The sequence below is a fragment of the Neophocaena asiaeorientalis genome, unplaced genomic scaffold, assembly GCF_003031525.2.
Source record: "Neophocaena asiaeorientalis asiaeorientalis breed wild unplaced genomic scaffold, Neophocaena_asiaeorientalis_V1.1 scaffold134, whole genome shotgun sequence".
NCBI classification, from domain to species: Eukaryota; Metazoa; Chordata; class Mammalia; order Artiodactyla; family Phocoenidae; genus Neophocaena; species Neophocaena asiaeorientalis.
Genome location: NW_020185339.1, coordinates 248,416 through 265,695, shown reverse-complemented (window position 1 = coordinate 265,695; position 17,280 = coordinate 248,416). Strand labels below are relative to the sequence as shown.

At 34.6% G+C, this 17,280-nt stretch overlaps 1 protein-coding gene across 1 annotated transcript in view; it reads left to right on the top strand.

The window, feature by feature from the left end:
- The window catches only part of LRRIQ1 (leucine rich repeats and IQ motif containing 1), a 217,210-nt gene that overhangs the window by 192,609 nt on the left and 7,321 nt on the right, over positions 1–17,280 (top strand). Inside the window, exon 25 of the mRNA XM_024736878.1 lies at positions 16,560–16,689. Coding sequence (XP_024592646.1) covers positions 16,560–16,689 — 130 coding nt within the window. The remainder of the gene's footprint in view (positions 1–16,559; positions 16,690–17,280) is intronic.

Genomic DNA, 17,280 nt, shown 5'->3' with positions numbered 1-17,280 from the left:
ATAGTAATATTTCTCTGTATTTTACTTGTGACATATTTAATTTCACAAGATATTATTGCTACTTATACTGTGAATTTATGTTGATTTTACCAACATATTTCATATTTATGAATTTTTTCTGTCTTCTTGCAACATGGATCTTTCATCTGGAATTTTCTTGTGAAAAGGACTGTCCATTTAAATAAATTTCTTTAATAAGAGTTTGCTAGTAGCAAACTCAGTTTTTGTTAATATGAAAATGTCTGTATTTTGTCCTTATTCTGGTGAATTCCAGTTTGGCAGTAAATTTCTTTCATTCATACAAATTTCAGATCATTGAAGATATTTTACTGTATTCTGCCTTCTCATGTTGCTCTTAAGACATTAGCTGTCAGTTTAAGTGCAACTTTGTTGAAGATAACCTGGCTGCTTTTTTTCTCATTACTTTAAGATTTTCTTTTTTCTGCTATAAATAATTTTATTCTTATGAGTCTAGCTGTGGATTTCTTTTAAAATTTATCCTGTTTATGATTTACTCACCTTCTTGAATTGATGGGTTGATGTCTTTCATCCAGTTCAAGAAATATTTCAGTCATTATCTTGGATATTGCCATTGCCTCATGCTATCTTGTCAATCCTCCTGCAACTCCAATTAAACATAACTTAAATTTTCTCTAGCTTTCTCTATATATTTTTATTTTTAAAATTTTTCATCTCTTTGCTCCTCTGCACTAGATTCTAGATAATGCCTTCTCACATATTTCCAAGTTCATTATTTCTTCAGCTTTGTCTGATCTGCAAGTAAGCCCGCATTATAGATTTTAATTTCGATTATTTTGTTTTTCATTTCTAAAATTTATATTTGCTTTTCTCAAATCTGCCTCCCCTGCATTTTTCCAGAGATGATGTTTTCAGTTCTGCCAGGTATATAGAGGTGCTACCAGATTGGGATCATGTTACAATAAATTCACATCTTAAGATTACTTTTTAAATTATATTCTGAATTTATGGTTTGTCTTAGCAGAAGAACTGATTTATCCCTCTTTATTTCCCCAAATGGAAGTTCTGTGTCATTTTTAGCCCTTCAACTCTTTCATTATTTCTGTCCAAATTTACTTCTGTACTACAATATCATAAAACTCATACAGCCCTTTTCTGCCCAGAAGTATTTCTGTACTTTGTTTCACCAATTTTACCTTTCATTTCCCTTCTATGTACTTACTATAAGCATCTTTCCTAAAGCCAAGGGATCCTATACTACTGAAAGATTTTCAATATATGGAAAAGAAATAGTAACCAGAGTTGTCTTTCAATTTATTTTACTATGCTGGAATATATGTTACGAAAACATAGCCTATCATTTTTGAATGATACAAATTTAATATAACTTGGTGTGGTGGAGAGAGAATTGAATTAAGAAGCAGAAAATGTGGTCATTACCACTTTAAATCTCAGTTTTATCAGTTGTAAAATGGGAATGATACATGTCTTGCCAATCTGTGAAGCAAAATTATGAAATCAGGGACTTCCCTGGTGATCCAGTGGTTAAGACTTTGCCTTCCAGTGCAGGGGGTACGGGTCGATCCTGGTCAGGGAGCTAAGATCCCACATGCCTTGTGGCCAAAAACCAAAACATAAAACAGAAGCAAATTGTAACAAATTCAATAAAGACTTTAAAAAATGGTCCACATCCGGGACTTCCCTGGTGGCACGGTGGTTAAGAATCTGCCTGCCAATGCAGAGGACACGGGTTGGAGCCCAGGTCTGGGAAGATCCCACATGCCGCAGAGCAACTAAGCCTGTGTGCCACAACTACTGAGCCTGTGTGCCACAACTACTGAAGCCCGTGTGCCTGGAGCCTGTGCTCCACAGCAAGAGAAGCCACCACAATGAGAAGCCCACGCACTGCAGTGAAGAGTAGCCCCCATTCACCACAACTAGAGAAAGCCTGTGCACAGCAACGAAGACCCAACGCAGCCATAAATAAATAAATTTATTTTTTAAAAAATGGTCCACATCAAAAATAAATCTTTTAAAAAAATTATGAAATCATTTGAGTACTGTAGATAAAAAGACTACTACCATTTTCTTTTTTCTGGTGGACACAAACCTTTGAAATGGCAGTTTTAACATTTGAGCCAACGTCTGCATGATTTCAAGACTTTTTTCTCTCTCTGCTTTAGAAAATGACATGTTTCTTGGCATAAGGTTTATTTGTGCTTATTCACGTAACACTTGTCCTAAAATCGTAACCACAACCAGGCAAATTTGACACATTTTTAGTCCTAGAATATTGTAAGTTAGTATTCCTTAAAACTACTGTATAGCTAATAAACAATAATTACACACCTGTGGTTACTAACAGCATTCCCACAAAATGAGTCAATCAAAAAGATGGGATAAAGTACACACACGCTTAAACAACAGTTCATAAAACAAGAATGATTCATTATATAGTTATATGTGCCCATTATTGGTAATTCATTTTTTTAAGTTGCAAAATTAAAGTTTTTCTATGTCAAGAACTCTGAGAGTTTGAGATTTGATCCTACTTTCAGGTAGAAAGGTAGCCTGACATTATTTTATGAATGCTGGCAGAAGATACAAGACTCCTAGGTCAGGGACAGAGAGCTTTATTATTTACAGCATAGCAAGCAGCCTGAGCACTAGAATATTTGTGTTGGTTCCCTTAGCCCCTCAATTTCCACAGGACTAACGTGTAGGAGTCCAGGTGGATACTGAGATCAAGGTAGGTTTATGTCTCAGTTGAGAAACCCCAAGCTTAGGAAGCTCAAATACTTCATAACGGGTTGTAAATTAACTTGCATTTTGTACTGATGAGAAAACATTATCTTTTACTGGACAGCCAACAAATCTGCCCTTTGCTTCAAAGGAGACACTATCTCATCTTATAAGGCTGTTTGGTATACAAATGGTTTTGAAAAAAATAGTCTGGAACAAAAGGCTAGTTAGTGCCACACTTCCTGGATGTTCAGAAATGGAGAACTGTGTCACAACACTACCACCAGGTCAGTTTTGAATGTGAAACCAATGACTTACTTCTCCTTTCCTTCTATTAGAATTCAGACTAAAGCAACCATATAGTAATGGTTAATCTAACTAACTATTATGTCCTACTTACTGTCTATGATTTCGAGTGTTCAACTTGTAAAAATTTTCTCTTTATAAAATTGTTTTCTTAATTTGAAAAGTAAATTCAAAAACTAAGCCAACCCATTTATGTTTACAAGGAGAAGACAAAAAAGGGGGGAAAAAATCAGAGTTCTACTATCTTTAGGTCAAAATATGCTGTTTTATAATTCTTTTGTAGCACAGAAGCACATGTAGCTAAAAATTAGTTTTTCAGAGAGCCTAGACAAAAAATATGCTTTAAATAGTCATAAATTTATTTATTCTTCAAATGTGTGAAAAAGCTACTCTTCATAAAGCATTTACTATAGGAAGAGTACAGCATTATAGAACACTGTTTTTTGACCAATTCATACATAATTTCCTATGGCTAGAAGGTCTATTGTTCTTTTTTATTCCCATAATTTAACATCTGAATAGGTTTAGTAGAAATTTACAAATTCCTCTGAGACCAAATATGGAAAATTTTATCTCAAAATTATTCCTTATTTTCCAAAAGTTATCCACAAGAGAAAAAGAAATTCTGTGTTATTTATTACAGCTGGTATATTAAGAACATTTTAAATGTCATTTATTTCCATATTCAGAATCTGACATTAAGGGGAATTTCATGGGAAAATATGGCTTCTTGATGAAATGGAAACACTGTGGGCTTTGGACTCAGCCAAACAAAGGTTCAAATTCATACTACACTTACATAAGCTCAAAACTTTAGTTTCATTCTCCAGAAAAATGGGGATAATTATTGTTTTCTTCCTAGGATATCGTAAAGACACAATGAGATATATAAGGTCTCTCGAGAGTATTCTGGTTGCTCAACAAATCGCATTCTATCCTCTTTTCTCCTGAGGCAGCCACCTCAAAATATTAAGAATATATCTTAGACATCAATTTCTTAGGTATAGATATTTACTAGAACCCTTTATCATATTGTTTTTTTTTACTAGCCTAAGGATAGTGTTATTAATCTTTATGTATTTACTATAGCTAAACTCAGGGATAAACTTACAAATGAAAATGTATTTCTTTCATAATAAAAACACACAATCTTTTTTTAAGTGAGAAAACTGAAATTCAGAAAAGTTAAGTGATTTACCAAGGATGCAACAGCTAGTTAGCGCCAAATCAAGAACCTTCTGCTAAGTCTTATTCTTCTGCCCTATTCACTATATTGCTAATACTAAGCAACCAGTGAGTTTAGAGATGTTTGAGACCACAGCTGAGTGCTTTCCATGTTCACAGGAGTTAAGAATGCCCACTAACATATTCTTTTGAGTTATAGAGCCAGAACACAGAAAGAATTTCTTAAGTCTCTACAGAAAAATGCCAGTACTTTCGGTCATGTGAATCCTGAGTAAATCTCAGGTTTATAACATTAGGTAACAATCTAAAATAGTGTGTGTTGTTTTGGGGAAATTAATAGCTAATTTCATAAATAATGCATAATGACAGCAAACCAGGTTCACTAATTGTTTTCTTTAATCAAATTTTATGTTTACTACATCTATTGAGTTAGTAATATCAGTTATAGTTCAGTTTTATGATTTTATCAATCGTATTTCTTTTTTTAAATAAATGTATTTATTTATTGGCTGCGTTGGGTCTTAATTGCTGTGCGTGGACTTTCTCTAGTTGCAGCGAGCAGGGACTACTCTTCTTGGCGGTGTGCGGCTTCTCATTGCGGTGGCTACTGTTGTTGTGGAGCATGGGCTATAGGCACGTGGGCTTCAGTAGTTGTGACACATGGGCTCAGTAGTTGTGGCTCTTGGGCTCTAGAGTGCAGGCTCAGTAGTTGTGGCATACGACCTTAGTTGCGCGGCACGTGGGATCTTCCCGGACCAGGGCTCGAACCCGTGTCCCCTAAATTGGCAGGTGGGTTCTTAACCACTGCGCCACCAGGGAAACCCTATCAATTATATTTCATTTCTAGAATTGCTACCCATGTTTTTCAAAACTTCCTGATTTTACTAGTCTCTTATTGCTTTAATACCTTTTAAGATCTATTTTTAGGTATGCAGATACATAATATTTTGTGCATTTTATCAAATTAAAGATGCTTATTTTTTATTCTATATCTGATAAATCCACTACCTTCATGATTCGGTGGACCGATTTTATGGTTTGTTCTTTCTGTTGATTCTCACTCTAATGGCTTATTTCCCAAGGTGTTTAGTGACTTTTGTTATTGTTTTAATTAGTTTGTGTTCTTTAGATCTGTATTAATGGGAATTTTTAGAAGTGTGAGTTTAACCTAACCAACTCTGAAAGATTTTTGACTACTTCAGTCAGTTACTAGAGGGCACATTCCCCCTTACCCTGGAGAGATAACTCGTAAGTAGTCACTTGCTACACCTATATATTTTCTTTTTGTAATTTTTCAGCAATATTTTAAATTTTATTTTTAATAAAAAGTATATATATTTAAAGTGTACAGCCTGATGACTTGGTATACATATGTAGAGAAAAATGATTACAAAGCCAAGCTAACTAAAGTATCATACCCTCACATAGTTATCATTTTGTGTGTGTGTGTGATGAGAGCACATGAGAAATTTCCTCTTTTACAAGTTCTCAGTATTCAATGCAATATTTTTAACTATAGTTATCATGCTGTACAATAGCACCCTAGACTCATTCATCCTTATATTTGTGTTTTCTTGTCATTTCTCACTTCTGAGGATTCCTCTACCATTTTTACGAGCTCAAACTTTCATTTTAAAATACTTTCTGGAGCATTGATGTTACCTAACTTCAAGACTTACTATAAACCACATTAACCAAAACAGTGTGGTACTGGCAAAAGAATATACAAATAGATCAATGAAACAGAATAGACAGGTGAGAAATAGACCCACACAAATATAGTGAACTGATCTTTGATTAAAAAAACAAAGGCAATACAATGGAGAAAAGATAAGTCCATTCCAACTCTTGGTGCTAGAACAACTGGACTTCCACATGCAAAAACTAAAAGAAAAAAAAAAAGTAAGAATCTAAACACAGACCTTATACTTTCACAAAAATTAACTCAAAATGGATCATAGAGCTAAATGCAATCACTCAAAACTAAATATTCCTAGGAGATAACGTATTAGAAAATCTAGGTGACCTTGGATTTGGTGATCAACATTTAGATATAATATCAAAAGCATGATGCAGGAAATAAATAATTAAAACCTTCTGCTCTGTGAAAGACACTATCAAAAGCATGAGAGGGCAAGCCATAGACTGGGAGAAAGTATCTGCAAAAGATACCTGATAAAGGACAGTTATCCAAAATATAGCAAAAACTCTTAAAACTCAACAATAAGAAAACAACCAACCTGGTTTTTAAAATGGATAAAAAAAATTAAAGCAACACTGAGATAGCACTACACACCTATTAGAATAGCCTAGGTCCAGAGCACTGGCAACACCAAGGAAGATACACAAATTCATGAAGCGTTCCATATTTTGCTTTTCTTTCTAACGTTCATGAATGACAAAACTAAGGCTCTGATAAGGGAGGTGACTTACCCAATTGAGGGCCCTTCCCACTTTAAGCCCCACCCACAATTCCTCTTCTACAAAAAATAAAAGAGCTCCGCAAATCAATATTTATCTAAATAAAGTTAAAAGTTAATTTTGTAGGGAAGTCGTATAATTGCTACCTTGACTTCTTTCTCCACTAGACTGTGAGTAGAGCAGTAATGCTTTTCATGAATGGAGGCCCTGATTCATTTACAAATGCAGTTCTGCTACATAAAGTTCTATCGTGGGTAATATAATAAAAGATAAAAATTTTTCGTTAATGGGTATCCACTTAGAAAACTCTTAAGTCTTCAGCAGGCTATGGGATACTTGCTTAAATTATTACCAATGAAAAACAATAAGTCTGGGGCCAGGTTTATTAGTCTCTGATATGTTGTTACTCAAATTGTGAAAGAAAATTATTTTTACTTACATTTACTTATTTTTTTATAACCAAGCAATACTTTAATTATTCAGTGTTTCATATGATGTTATCTCTACCTGTAACAGAAGTGTATCTGTATTTTTAAGTTTGGCAAATACAGAAATCATCAGATGCAGAAAATAAGTAATCAATGAGAAATATATAGGAATGTATAGACATATACATTATGACCATTTCTGTTTTATAGCTATTCAAAAACAATGATTACAATGATAAAAGTGTCTAATTGGATTCATCAAGCCTCTATCATTAATGTACCAATGTAATACTGCTTATTGGCTTCTTTTGACATAAAACTAGTAAAGAAAATTAATCACCTACTTGGCCTCAATTAATAAATATACATGAATTAGAGATGTCTTTTTACCAAAGAGTAGAAACTTTTAGATACAACAGGGAGCTGAAGTCTAAACTATACCAAAAAAACAAACAAACAAAAAAACAAAACACAGGTGGCAGTAATATTTATGCGGCCATTATAACCTGTTATTTTGAAAGCCAACCTACTTACGTCATCAGTTTCTCCATTATTCTATTGGGTGGGCCCTAGTTTGGATGACCTACTACATTAACACTCCCTGAGGGAGTCTAGGTTGGATAGAGGAATATTCTCCAAGGATAATTAAATTGAGAGAGTGAAACAGAAGAGAATCATGTCAATGGAGCCCCCTTCATGGTTATTACTGAGCAACTGCTAAAAATTATTTGAAATAACTTCAAATCAATTAGAACTTTGTACCCTTCTTATCTTTTGGAAATTAATTCTTCTGTATTAAAGGCACACTAAGATCCTCATATATTATGAAATAAATACATTTTTAAAAATACCTGAAGCAGATTTAGAATTCTGGGAAGGAGGACTTCCTGGACTCACCCAGAAAATTTTTCTGTCTAATTTTGTGGTTAATCCTGGAATCTTCCCCTCCTGACAGTGACCCCCTGAAACCTTGATTTCAGCCTAGATTTAGAAACTTCTATAGATAGTCCCACCTCCAGGGTAGGTAAGTCTTAGCCTGTGATAACTGAGATAGCATTAAAGCTATGCATAATGGAGCTCATTTCACTTAAAAAAAAAGAAAAGAAAAGAAAAGTGGCTACAGTTATTAAATCCATACTAAATGTGCAGCATTATATGTGTTCTATTATTTTATATTGTTAATATATCCATTTTAAGAGGAGAAAACTGAGGCAGGGAAGGAGTAATTTGCCCAACATGACACAGTAAGTGAAAAGTCAACTTACTATGTGCTAATTAGTTGCTAGGCAGATAGAAAGATGAATAATGTATAGCTTTCCTTTATAGACTGAATTAATTTATTCTATAATTATTTTCTTATATGTCACAAATCAAGGGCCTCGTCTACTGGAAAGCTCAGTGGTGTGCCTGATTCATGAGAAACAGTGGAAAGCAATCTTAGACAGTGGCTATCTGGTAGTTCTTAAAACAGTGTCCTGTTGATACTTTTATTAGTGTTACTTAGAAATGGATATTTCTGCCAATACCATGGCAGAGAAGGATCAGTATTACCAACTTTCCCTTTTACCTCAGGCTCCAATAGCGCCTAGCACCACCCTGTTACAGATTCTGTCATTTAAAACTTTGATATTTTGTTCATCATGGATTTTTGCATTAATTTTGCTTTTAAAATATTACATTAAAATATTATTTATCTCGATTACTGATATTTTTTTGGTACTCCCTTAAATTTTGTGCTAAGGCAAGTACCTCATTTGCCCCACTTGCCTTATCCTAGTCTCAGCCCTGGTTAACAGCAAACATGGACACACCATACATGAACAAGCCTGCTATTTTCTTGAGTTATGTGGCTGTCACAGGAGAAACCAAAGAATCACTCTTTATGTAGTAGTTGGTACTCCTCTATAAAGACATTAATGAGGAGATACAGCTCAACTGAACAATACAATTGGGAAAGCATATCCTTTCAGGTAGAATTATACATAAATACAGAAGGCTTATAACTGTTTAATAAGCACAACTATACCCAATTTGTAAAAGAATGATTCTGTTATTCCAGAGGGATTTGCTTAAAGCTAGCAATTCCATGGTATTGAAAGTTATGTCTTACAAAATCCATGTATTTTAAAATGTATAATTTAGTAACTCACTTTTATTTTTCTTTGCTTTCGTAAGGGTTGTTCATACACTTTATGTATTACCCAACACCCCCCAAACAGATGAATTTTGAAAATTCAAATGTCAGAAACTAGCAAGTATTTTTTATTCTAGTACTTTTTTTTTAACCCTCTTTGCCATAAAATTTAGTGAAATATGTAAAGGAGTGATTAGAGCTGCAGTTAGCCTTTGACCCTTACATATAGTTTGGCTCTGTTCCCCAAATTTCTGTTTTTAAACTCTTGTACCAACAGTCCTCTTCTTTATTCATACAGTAATCTTTCTTTAGTGATCAATTACATACATATTTAAGTCTATTTTAAAAGAATAGAAATGTTGCTTGTCATACACAAATGGCTCTTAGAGAGTTATTGGTTTCATGCCAGTGCTGTCAACTTTCCAACAACAGATTGGATTGGTTAAGAAAGAAGCCATAAACAGCCTATCAACAAGTATTTATACAGATGTTAATGAATTTAAAATTCTGTTAGTATAACATTTATGCCAAACTCCAATTTTATTTGTCCTTTATTTTGAGGTATGATGCAATAACTTCTTTTAATAAACACATGCAGACCACTTACACTTTATAATGTAAATCACATTTTTACTATTCCCAGCATAAGATACATAGAATCAGCCATCTATCAAAGTTACCAAAAATATTTCCATCACATGAAGCATTTTGCTCAGTATGCAACCACGTCCTTCAAAAGCTTTTGGTAAAGAAATGAACTCATCTCCATCCATGAAACCAAGAGTATTTTGTTATTATATTACTGAGAAAGGCCATTAAGAGAAAAGAAAATAGTCATGGGAAAGTCACCATATGTGTTAAAAATATAAATACTTAGCTTCTTTTTGTGTGCCCCAAATGATAACTGAATACTAACCTCCCTCTGTAAATTTAGAAAACTGATTAATTTGAGGCATATGAGTTTAATGAACACTTATTTTGCTTTTTATGAAGAAAAAAATATTTCCATTAATTTAAAAAAGACTTCATTTCTTGTTTTTTAAATTATTTATTTATTTTTGGCTGCATTAGGTCTTCGTTGCTGCGCACAGTCTTTCTCTAGTTGTGGCGAGTGGAGGCTACTCTTTTTTTTTTCTTTTTCTTTTGAATTTTATTTAATTTATCTTTTTATACAGCAGGTTCTTATTAGTTATCCATTTTATACATATTAGTGTATATATGCCAGTCCCAATCTCCCAATTCATCCCACCCCTTTTTTTCGCAGGCTTCCCATTGCGGTGGCTTCTCTTGTTGCAGAGCATGGACTTCAGGAGCGCAGGATTCAGTAGTTGGCTCACGGGCTCTAGAGCGCAGGCTCAGTAGTTGTGGCACACAAGCTTAGTTGCTCCACGGCATGTGAGATCTTCCTGGATCAGGGCTCGAACCTGTGTCCCCTAGCCTTGGCAGGCGGATTCTTAACTACTCTGCCACCAGGGAAGCCGCCAAGACTTCATTTCTTTTGGAGAACTTCTTAAAGCTGAACTGCTTTCTTCTAGGATTGTGTACATTGTCAACGTTCTATTTATAAAGTAACTACACACACACACACACACACACACACACACATATTGTTTTAAATTTACTACCTTTGGTTGTCAATTTTTATCCCAATCTAATTCTGACTTTCAGAGCTGAAGTTTCTATTATAATAATTAAGTTAATCACATTTAGACATGTGTTATTCTCCACAATGCACAGGTTCATCTACGTGCTAAAAATCTAAATTCCAACTCTATATTTCTCAGAGAACATGAATCAACTATGACAATCACTCCGTAATTTTACCAATATTTGTTGAGCACCGTCCTACTAGGTATCACTTAAAAAGTGTATATTCTAGGAGGCAAAACAGACACATGAACAGGTAAGTAAAGTATAATGTAATAAATGCTATCATGGGGTCTCTATATTATCCTTTGGAGGGCATCTCTAACCTAATTTGGATAAGGAACGGAAGTGTTCAAAGATCAGGAGCTTACCCCAAAGAATGTAATTTCTAAACTAAGACCTGAAGACCTGAAGTAAGAACACCACTGGTAAAGTGGGTAATCCCAAACACAATGCCTATAGGCAAAAATGATCATTTTGAGTAATTATAATACATCTGGATGATTGAGGCAGGAACTTAATAGATGTGTCTGAAGGTATAAGGAAGGCCTGTATGCTATGCAAAATGTTTTGAACATTATCCAAAGATAGCAGAGAACCAAGAGTTCAACCTCTGAAAGAGCAAACTAGACGTGTACTTTAGCAAGACCACTTGCAGTATGGAGATATATAAGCGGGAACAACACCAAAAGGAAAAGGACCAATGAGAAGGCTGTTACAGTAACTAAGAAAAGATGATAGTAAGCTGAATTTAAATAGTCACAATGCAAATACCAGAAATTTGACAGAATGAAAAGAATTTAGAAGGTAAAATCAGCAGCTGAAAGGTGAGGAAGAATGCTGGTTCAGTACAACACTCTGGTTTCTGAATTTTACATTGACGATGATGGTAGAATTATAGGAACTTAGAAAAGGTGGGATAATACATGAGTTCAGCTTTTTGCATATTCTGTTTAAATTATCTGTAGGATACCACTGTGGAGAGATTTTGGATGGATACATTTCAGAAGGAGATAAGGAAAGTGATTGAAGAACTTGAATGAATATCCTCTTACAGGAAGATTATAACCAAGGAATAAGATGGGGCCAGGATAGTACCCCAGAGAAGAATCCTGAGAGTGGAAGAGATAGCAAAGGAAGATGAGCCCTTGAAGGAAACTGGGGTTTAGACAAAAGGGCAGAGAAAAACCAGATAAGTGGAATTAAACAAGACTCAAAGGAAATAATCCTTTTAAGAAGGAAGACGTGAACAATGTATAATATCATGGAGGAGTCAGTAAGAATTTCAAAATGTCCCAAAGATTTAGCAGTACTAATGATCTTGGTGTGAACAGTTCCAGTGAAATGGTGTGGGGAGGAAGCCATATTGCAGTGAGCTGAAGCACGAATGTCAGTGAGTCAACAGAGACTCTCACTCACGCCTGTTCAAAATGAGGGCAGTGGGGATGAAAGGAGGAGCCAGGTATTACTGAGATACCCAGCAGGGAGACTAGACCCAGTTTCTGGATTAGATGTCATTACATAAGGAATGAGCAGCCAAGGTTTACTCCAGGTCTGAATGACTTGGGAATTCAGGAAGAAAACCAGACTTAGTAGGATGATAATGATAAAAACAAGTTGTGATTCTGAAGTTCAGCTGGATCTGAGAACAGGAATAAGATAGAGGTTGTTGATACCTAGTTCTCTAAGCTGCCAGCCTCATGAGGCAATAAACAATGCATATCTAATTGACTGGCATCAAAAGCCAGCACAGGGCTTCCCTGGTGGCGCAGTGGTTGAGAATCCACCTGCCGATGCAGGGGACACGGGTTTGTGCCCCGGTCCGGGAAGATCCCCCATGCCGCGGAGCGGCTGGGCCTGTGAGCCATGCCGCTGAGCCTGTGCGTCCGGAGCCTGTGCTCCGCAACGGGAGAGGCCACAACAGTGAGAGGCCCGAGTACCGCAAAAAAAAAAAAAAAAGCCAGCAGAATACCAGGCATGGGGTGTGGTGGTGGACAGCAGGGGTGCGGGTGCTCCTAGATACTTGCAGAATGACAAGCATCAACATCTGAAGGAACACAAATATAAAGGAGACTGAAGGGAAGCACTCAAAGTCTGATGTTCCAAAGTCCTGTAGAGAAGAGAGTTTTAAGACAAAGAAAATGTTCTGTGTAGTTGAATTGAGCAGAGAGGCCAATAAAGATAAGGAATAAATGTGTTTGGTAGATAAGATGGTTTAAGGCCCTCATAGTAAGGACACTTTCAATTTGGCAAAATCGGATTGCAATAAATTAAGGAGGAAATGGAAAGGAAAGACAGAGAGAGTAGACTCCTCTTAAAAGAATTTTGTTAACAACCGGTATCTTTTAGTGTGAAAGACAAAATATTAGAAGAGTATAGAATTTGTCCCTGAAATCTTATGTGTCATTTTATATAAGTTTATCAAATTGGGAGATACAACCCTATAAATTATGAGAGGAAAATTGTTTATAGTTTAGAAAATATTTAGCAAGTAGATAAATTTGGATACCTAGAGAAGAAAATATTTGCACCAGTGATAACAGATAAAGGATTATGAATGTCAGTTGAAGACAAAAATGGAAATACTAGAATCCAGCAGATAATTGGGGAGAACAAGAAAGATATTTTACACTTTATGACCTATAATTGGTAAATAATCATATGAAATCACTTTCAATCTCACTAGCAGTAGAGACATATAAATTAAAATCATATTAGACAATATTTTTCTCAAATTATCAACAGCTTTAAAATATTTAATATCCCAATGTTGACTAGGGGCTTAGTGAAATGAATAATCTCATATAGCATGTGGTAAATTGGTGAAAGTTTTAAAAACTATTTGACAATATAGATTATATTGTGTCCCTCAAAATATTTATAACTTCAGTCATGTTATCTTTAATTCCACCTGAAAAAGTGGATTAATTAAATAGGATACTTAAAAACCTTCATGTAACAAGTTAGTACCTCACAGTGTATAACCCCTAAAAGTATTTTCAGGATGAGATTTCCATTACATAGAATGCATTTGTCATAGTACTAACTGAAAAGTAGAATGTATAGGATACATACAATTGTATGTAAACAAAAAACAAATCTATGAACAAAAGAACTAAAAGAAAATGCCTTAAAAGTGTTATCCAGTTGTTGTCTTTGAATAGTGGGGCTCTCTGTGGATTTTCTTCTCTTTGACTTTTTAGTTTTCAGTATTTTTAAAATCATCTATTATGAAAATGTATTATTTTTATAATAAAAAGTTTAACAATTTGTTTAGATAAAATGTGTGTTTTGAAGTAAAGCAGCATATAGAGACTGTAGTAACTAGGGGAGAGCAGGAATCAAAAGGAGACCTTTTTTCTTAGGTTGATGGTATGAGAAATTTATGAAGACCCAGAGAAGCAGGGAAGAGCAGTAGATAGGCAGTAGGTTCGAGTTTTGCAGACCAAATGATGCTTCTAAAACCAAGAGGATTTATTGGGGAGCCTGAGTAGAAGGTGATAAGCATCTGTTAAGTAATCCAAGTTACCATCATTCTTCCCACACAAGATGCTAAAAGCAAGCTTCAAGGAGTAAATACTACTTTCTCCTCAGTGACAGGGGTAATCCTAAAATAGTTTAGCGAAAATCATTTACCAGAATCATTTCCTCCAGCATTTGAATGGCAGTATTTTTGAATACATCCAACCAATATCACCACTATGCTAGTTCTCTTTTTTACACTGAACTCGTACCAATCTACCAGTCTATGCCTTCAGGTTAAAAGGGTTAATATGAATTGGACCCTTACAGTGAAATCTCTAATCTTTACCCAGGGATTGTTGTTTAGAACCTTGGCTGAGTTCTGATGTAAAACCACATAGGGTTTATGGAGTGTTATCCCGCAGTTGAGGAAAACTTTTCAGAATGAACACTTTAAAAAGGGACTATTGCAAGTATATGTCACTATTTTAAAAAACAGAAAGACGTAGAGATAATTTTTATTTTCAGCTAAAAGTACACTTGCTACAAAACGATTCTCTACATATCAAGAGTAGGTAAGTTTCCAGTCGTGGGTCCAGTTGATTATCAGGGTCACTGATTCCTCACTACTATCTGTCATTGTACCCATGGGTTCACCATTTGGTCTAGTCAACCAAGAAAGGCAGATAGAAGCCTGGGACTCTGCTGGCGAAGAGACTTAATGCTTAATGCAGTATGGGTGTAGCAACCCCAAATCTTCCCTTTGTTTGAGTCTCTTTTATAGTTTCTTTATAAGGAAGGCCATTTATCAAAATGGTGTCTGCTCGTGGATTCAGTGGTCAGCCCTTGAAAGTGAAGTAATTGTTCCTTCAATACAGCAACTATGGAGGGATTGGCTTAAACTCAGGAAGAAGGGGTATGACCATTTTAGAAACATAAAGTGGCACAAGAAGTTAACAGGCAGTTAACTTTACTAAGTAACGTAATTTAGAGAAAAAAAAATCTTGATTTGTAGCTTTCCTGAGAACTGGCTCCAGTATCTCTTTGGACTGAAAACTAGAGTCATTTCACTAATACAACAGTAACTTTTAAGGAATAAAAAGACATGATGAATGTACCATCCTCAACATATTCAGAAAGACAGATGCTAAATGTGTGTATACATGTGTGATGTATACATGTGTATACATGTATGTGTCTCTGTACAGCACCAAGCATTCAAAATAGGCTTTGCACCACGCTCCATTTGTTTTCCAAACAACTTGCAAATATAAAATGACTTTCTATGTACCAAGATCTATAGTGAAAGAATAATTCCAATGAATAAATTGACATTTTAAACATCAGGTTTTAAATTATAGAATTCTTGTGAGTTTGATTACCATGAGTTAGTTTCAAGAGGTACCTTCTCTGGTGTACTGTCAGTCAAGCCTACGATGCTAACAAGTCCCTAAGCATGGTGATGGCACCAAAAAAGAAGCAGTCTAACAACTCAAGAGAAGTGCTCTAAAACAACAGGTCTTCATTGTAACTCAAATGACATTGATGTAGCAGTAATGTCTGCAGGGTTTTTTTTGAAAACTACAAATATATATATAGTAAATTTAAATGTGAATATAACAGTCGGATTTTTCTTTTATTTTTTTACTATTTTATTTTTCTTTATATTTGTTATCTTGTGTTCTTACCTTGTATAATTTCTCCTCTTGCATGTTCTCCATACCCATCTTCATTGTTACGCTTTCCCCCCTCCGTCTTTGAAATCACTGCTATGGCATTAGCACAGGTTTCCTAAACCTAATATAAATGATATCCTAACTTAAGTATTGTACTAGCTTACACGAACCAAGCTTAGTTTTACATAGAATTAAAATTCTGTTTTGAAAATCCTCAATATAATTTATAAATTCTACATATGGATAAGATAGCATGAGAACAATTAGACTTTAAATTCCGTCTACCAAAAATAATTATTTGCATTTTCTAAAACACTAAAAAACAAGCCCTATAAAATGTAGGTTGCACTAAAACAACTCCTTTATTTTTCAAAATAGGTGGGTTTGGAACCAAGCTGGCAAAGCACTTAATCTATAAGTGACTGACATTATTTCTCTTACAGATGATTTAGCTCCCATGAATTAAATTGTCTTGTTTTTCTTTTTTTCTTGTGATAAAATTGTTAGCCTAGACTGAACTGCTTGGCCAAAATTTGATCTCTTTAAATAACAAATAAAATTTCCATACTTTTTCCCTAGGTAAGGAAGAAGAATTTATGTGTAAGGATACCACTGCAAATGAAAAATTAGAAAGGAATAAAGAATATACATACCAATGGCTTCATACACAGGTTGGGGTTCATGAAACTAGTTCCAGAAACATGAAATGGTGAGGTCATTTCCTTTAAATTAGATTTTTGTATTGCAAATACATCTTGAAAACTGAAACCTAGGTTAATTGTTCTAAAACAAACATGACTTTATATAGCCAAAGGCCAATACTCTACATTGCCAGGTTATAAATGGCCTCTTATGTAGAATAGATTTGATCACTGTTTATATTTTTCACCATAAAATATTCAAGAACTTAGTTTCTGTATTGCTTAAAACCAACACAAATGATTGATGGTGATGATGAACCACACAAATGATTCTACTTTATAAAGTAAAATGCATGGTATTGATTAACTGTTTATAAATATCATATGTATTGGAGGTATAGTATTTTATTTTATGTTATTTTTGTTATCATATATGTTTGGCAGTTAAAATTATAATTCAACCCTGATGCCACGTTACTAGTCATGTAACTGATTTTCAATGATGTCTCAATGCTTTAGTTTCCTCTTCTTTATAGTGAGATGATAATAACTTATCTCTCTACTTCACAATAGAAGTGAGCTCTCAAGGTTGAGGGTATCAAATGTTGATGTCCCTTAGCAGCAAACAAGGTGCCTTGAGCTTAATAGGTAATCAATAA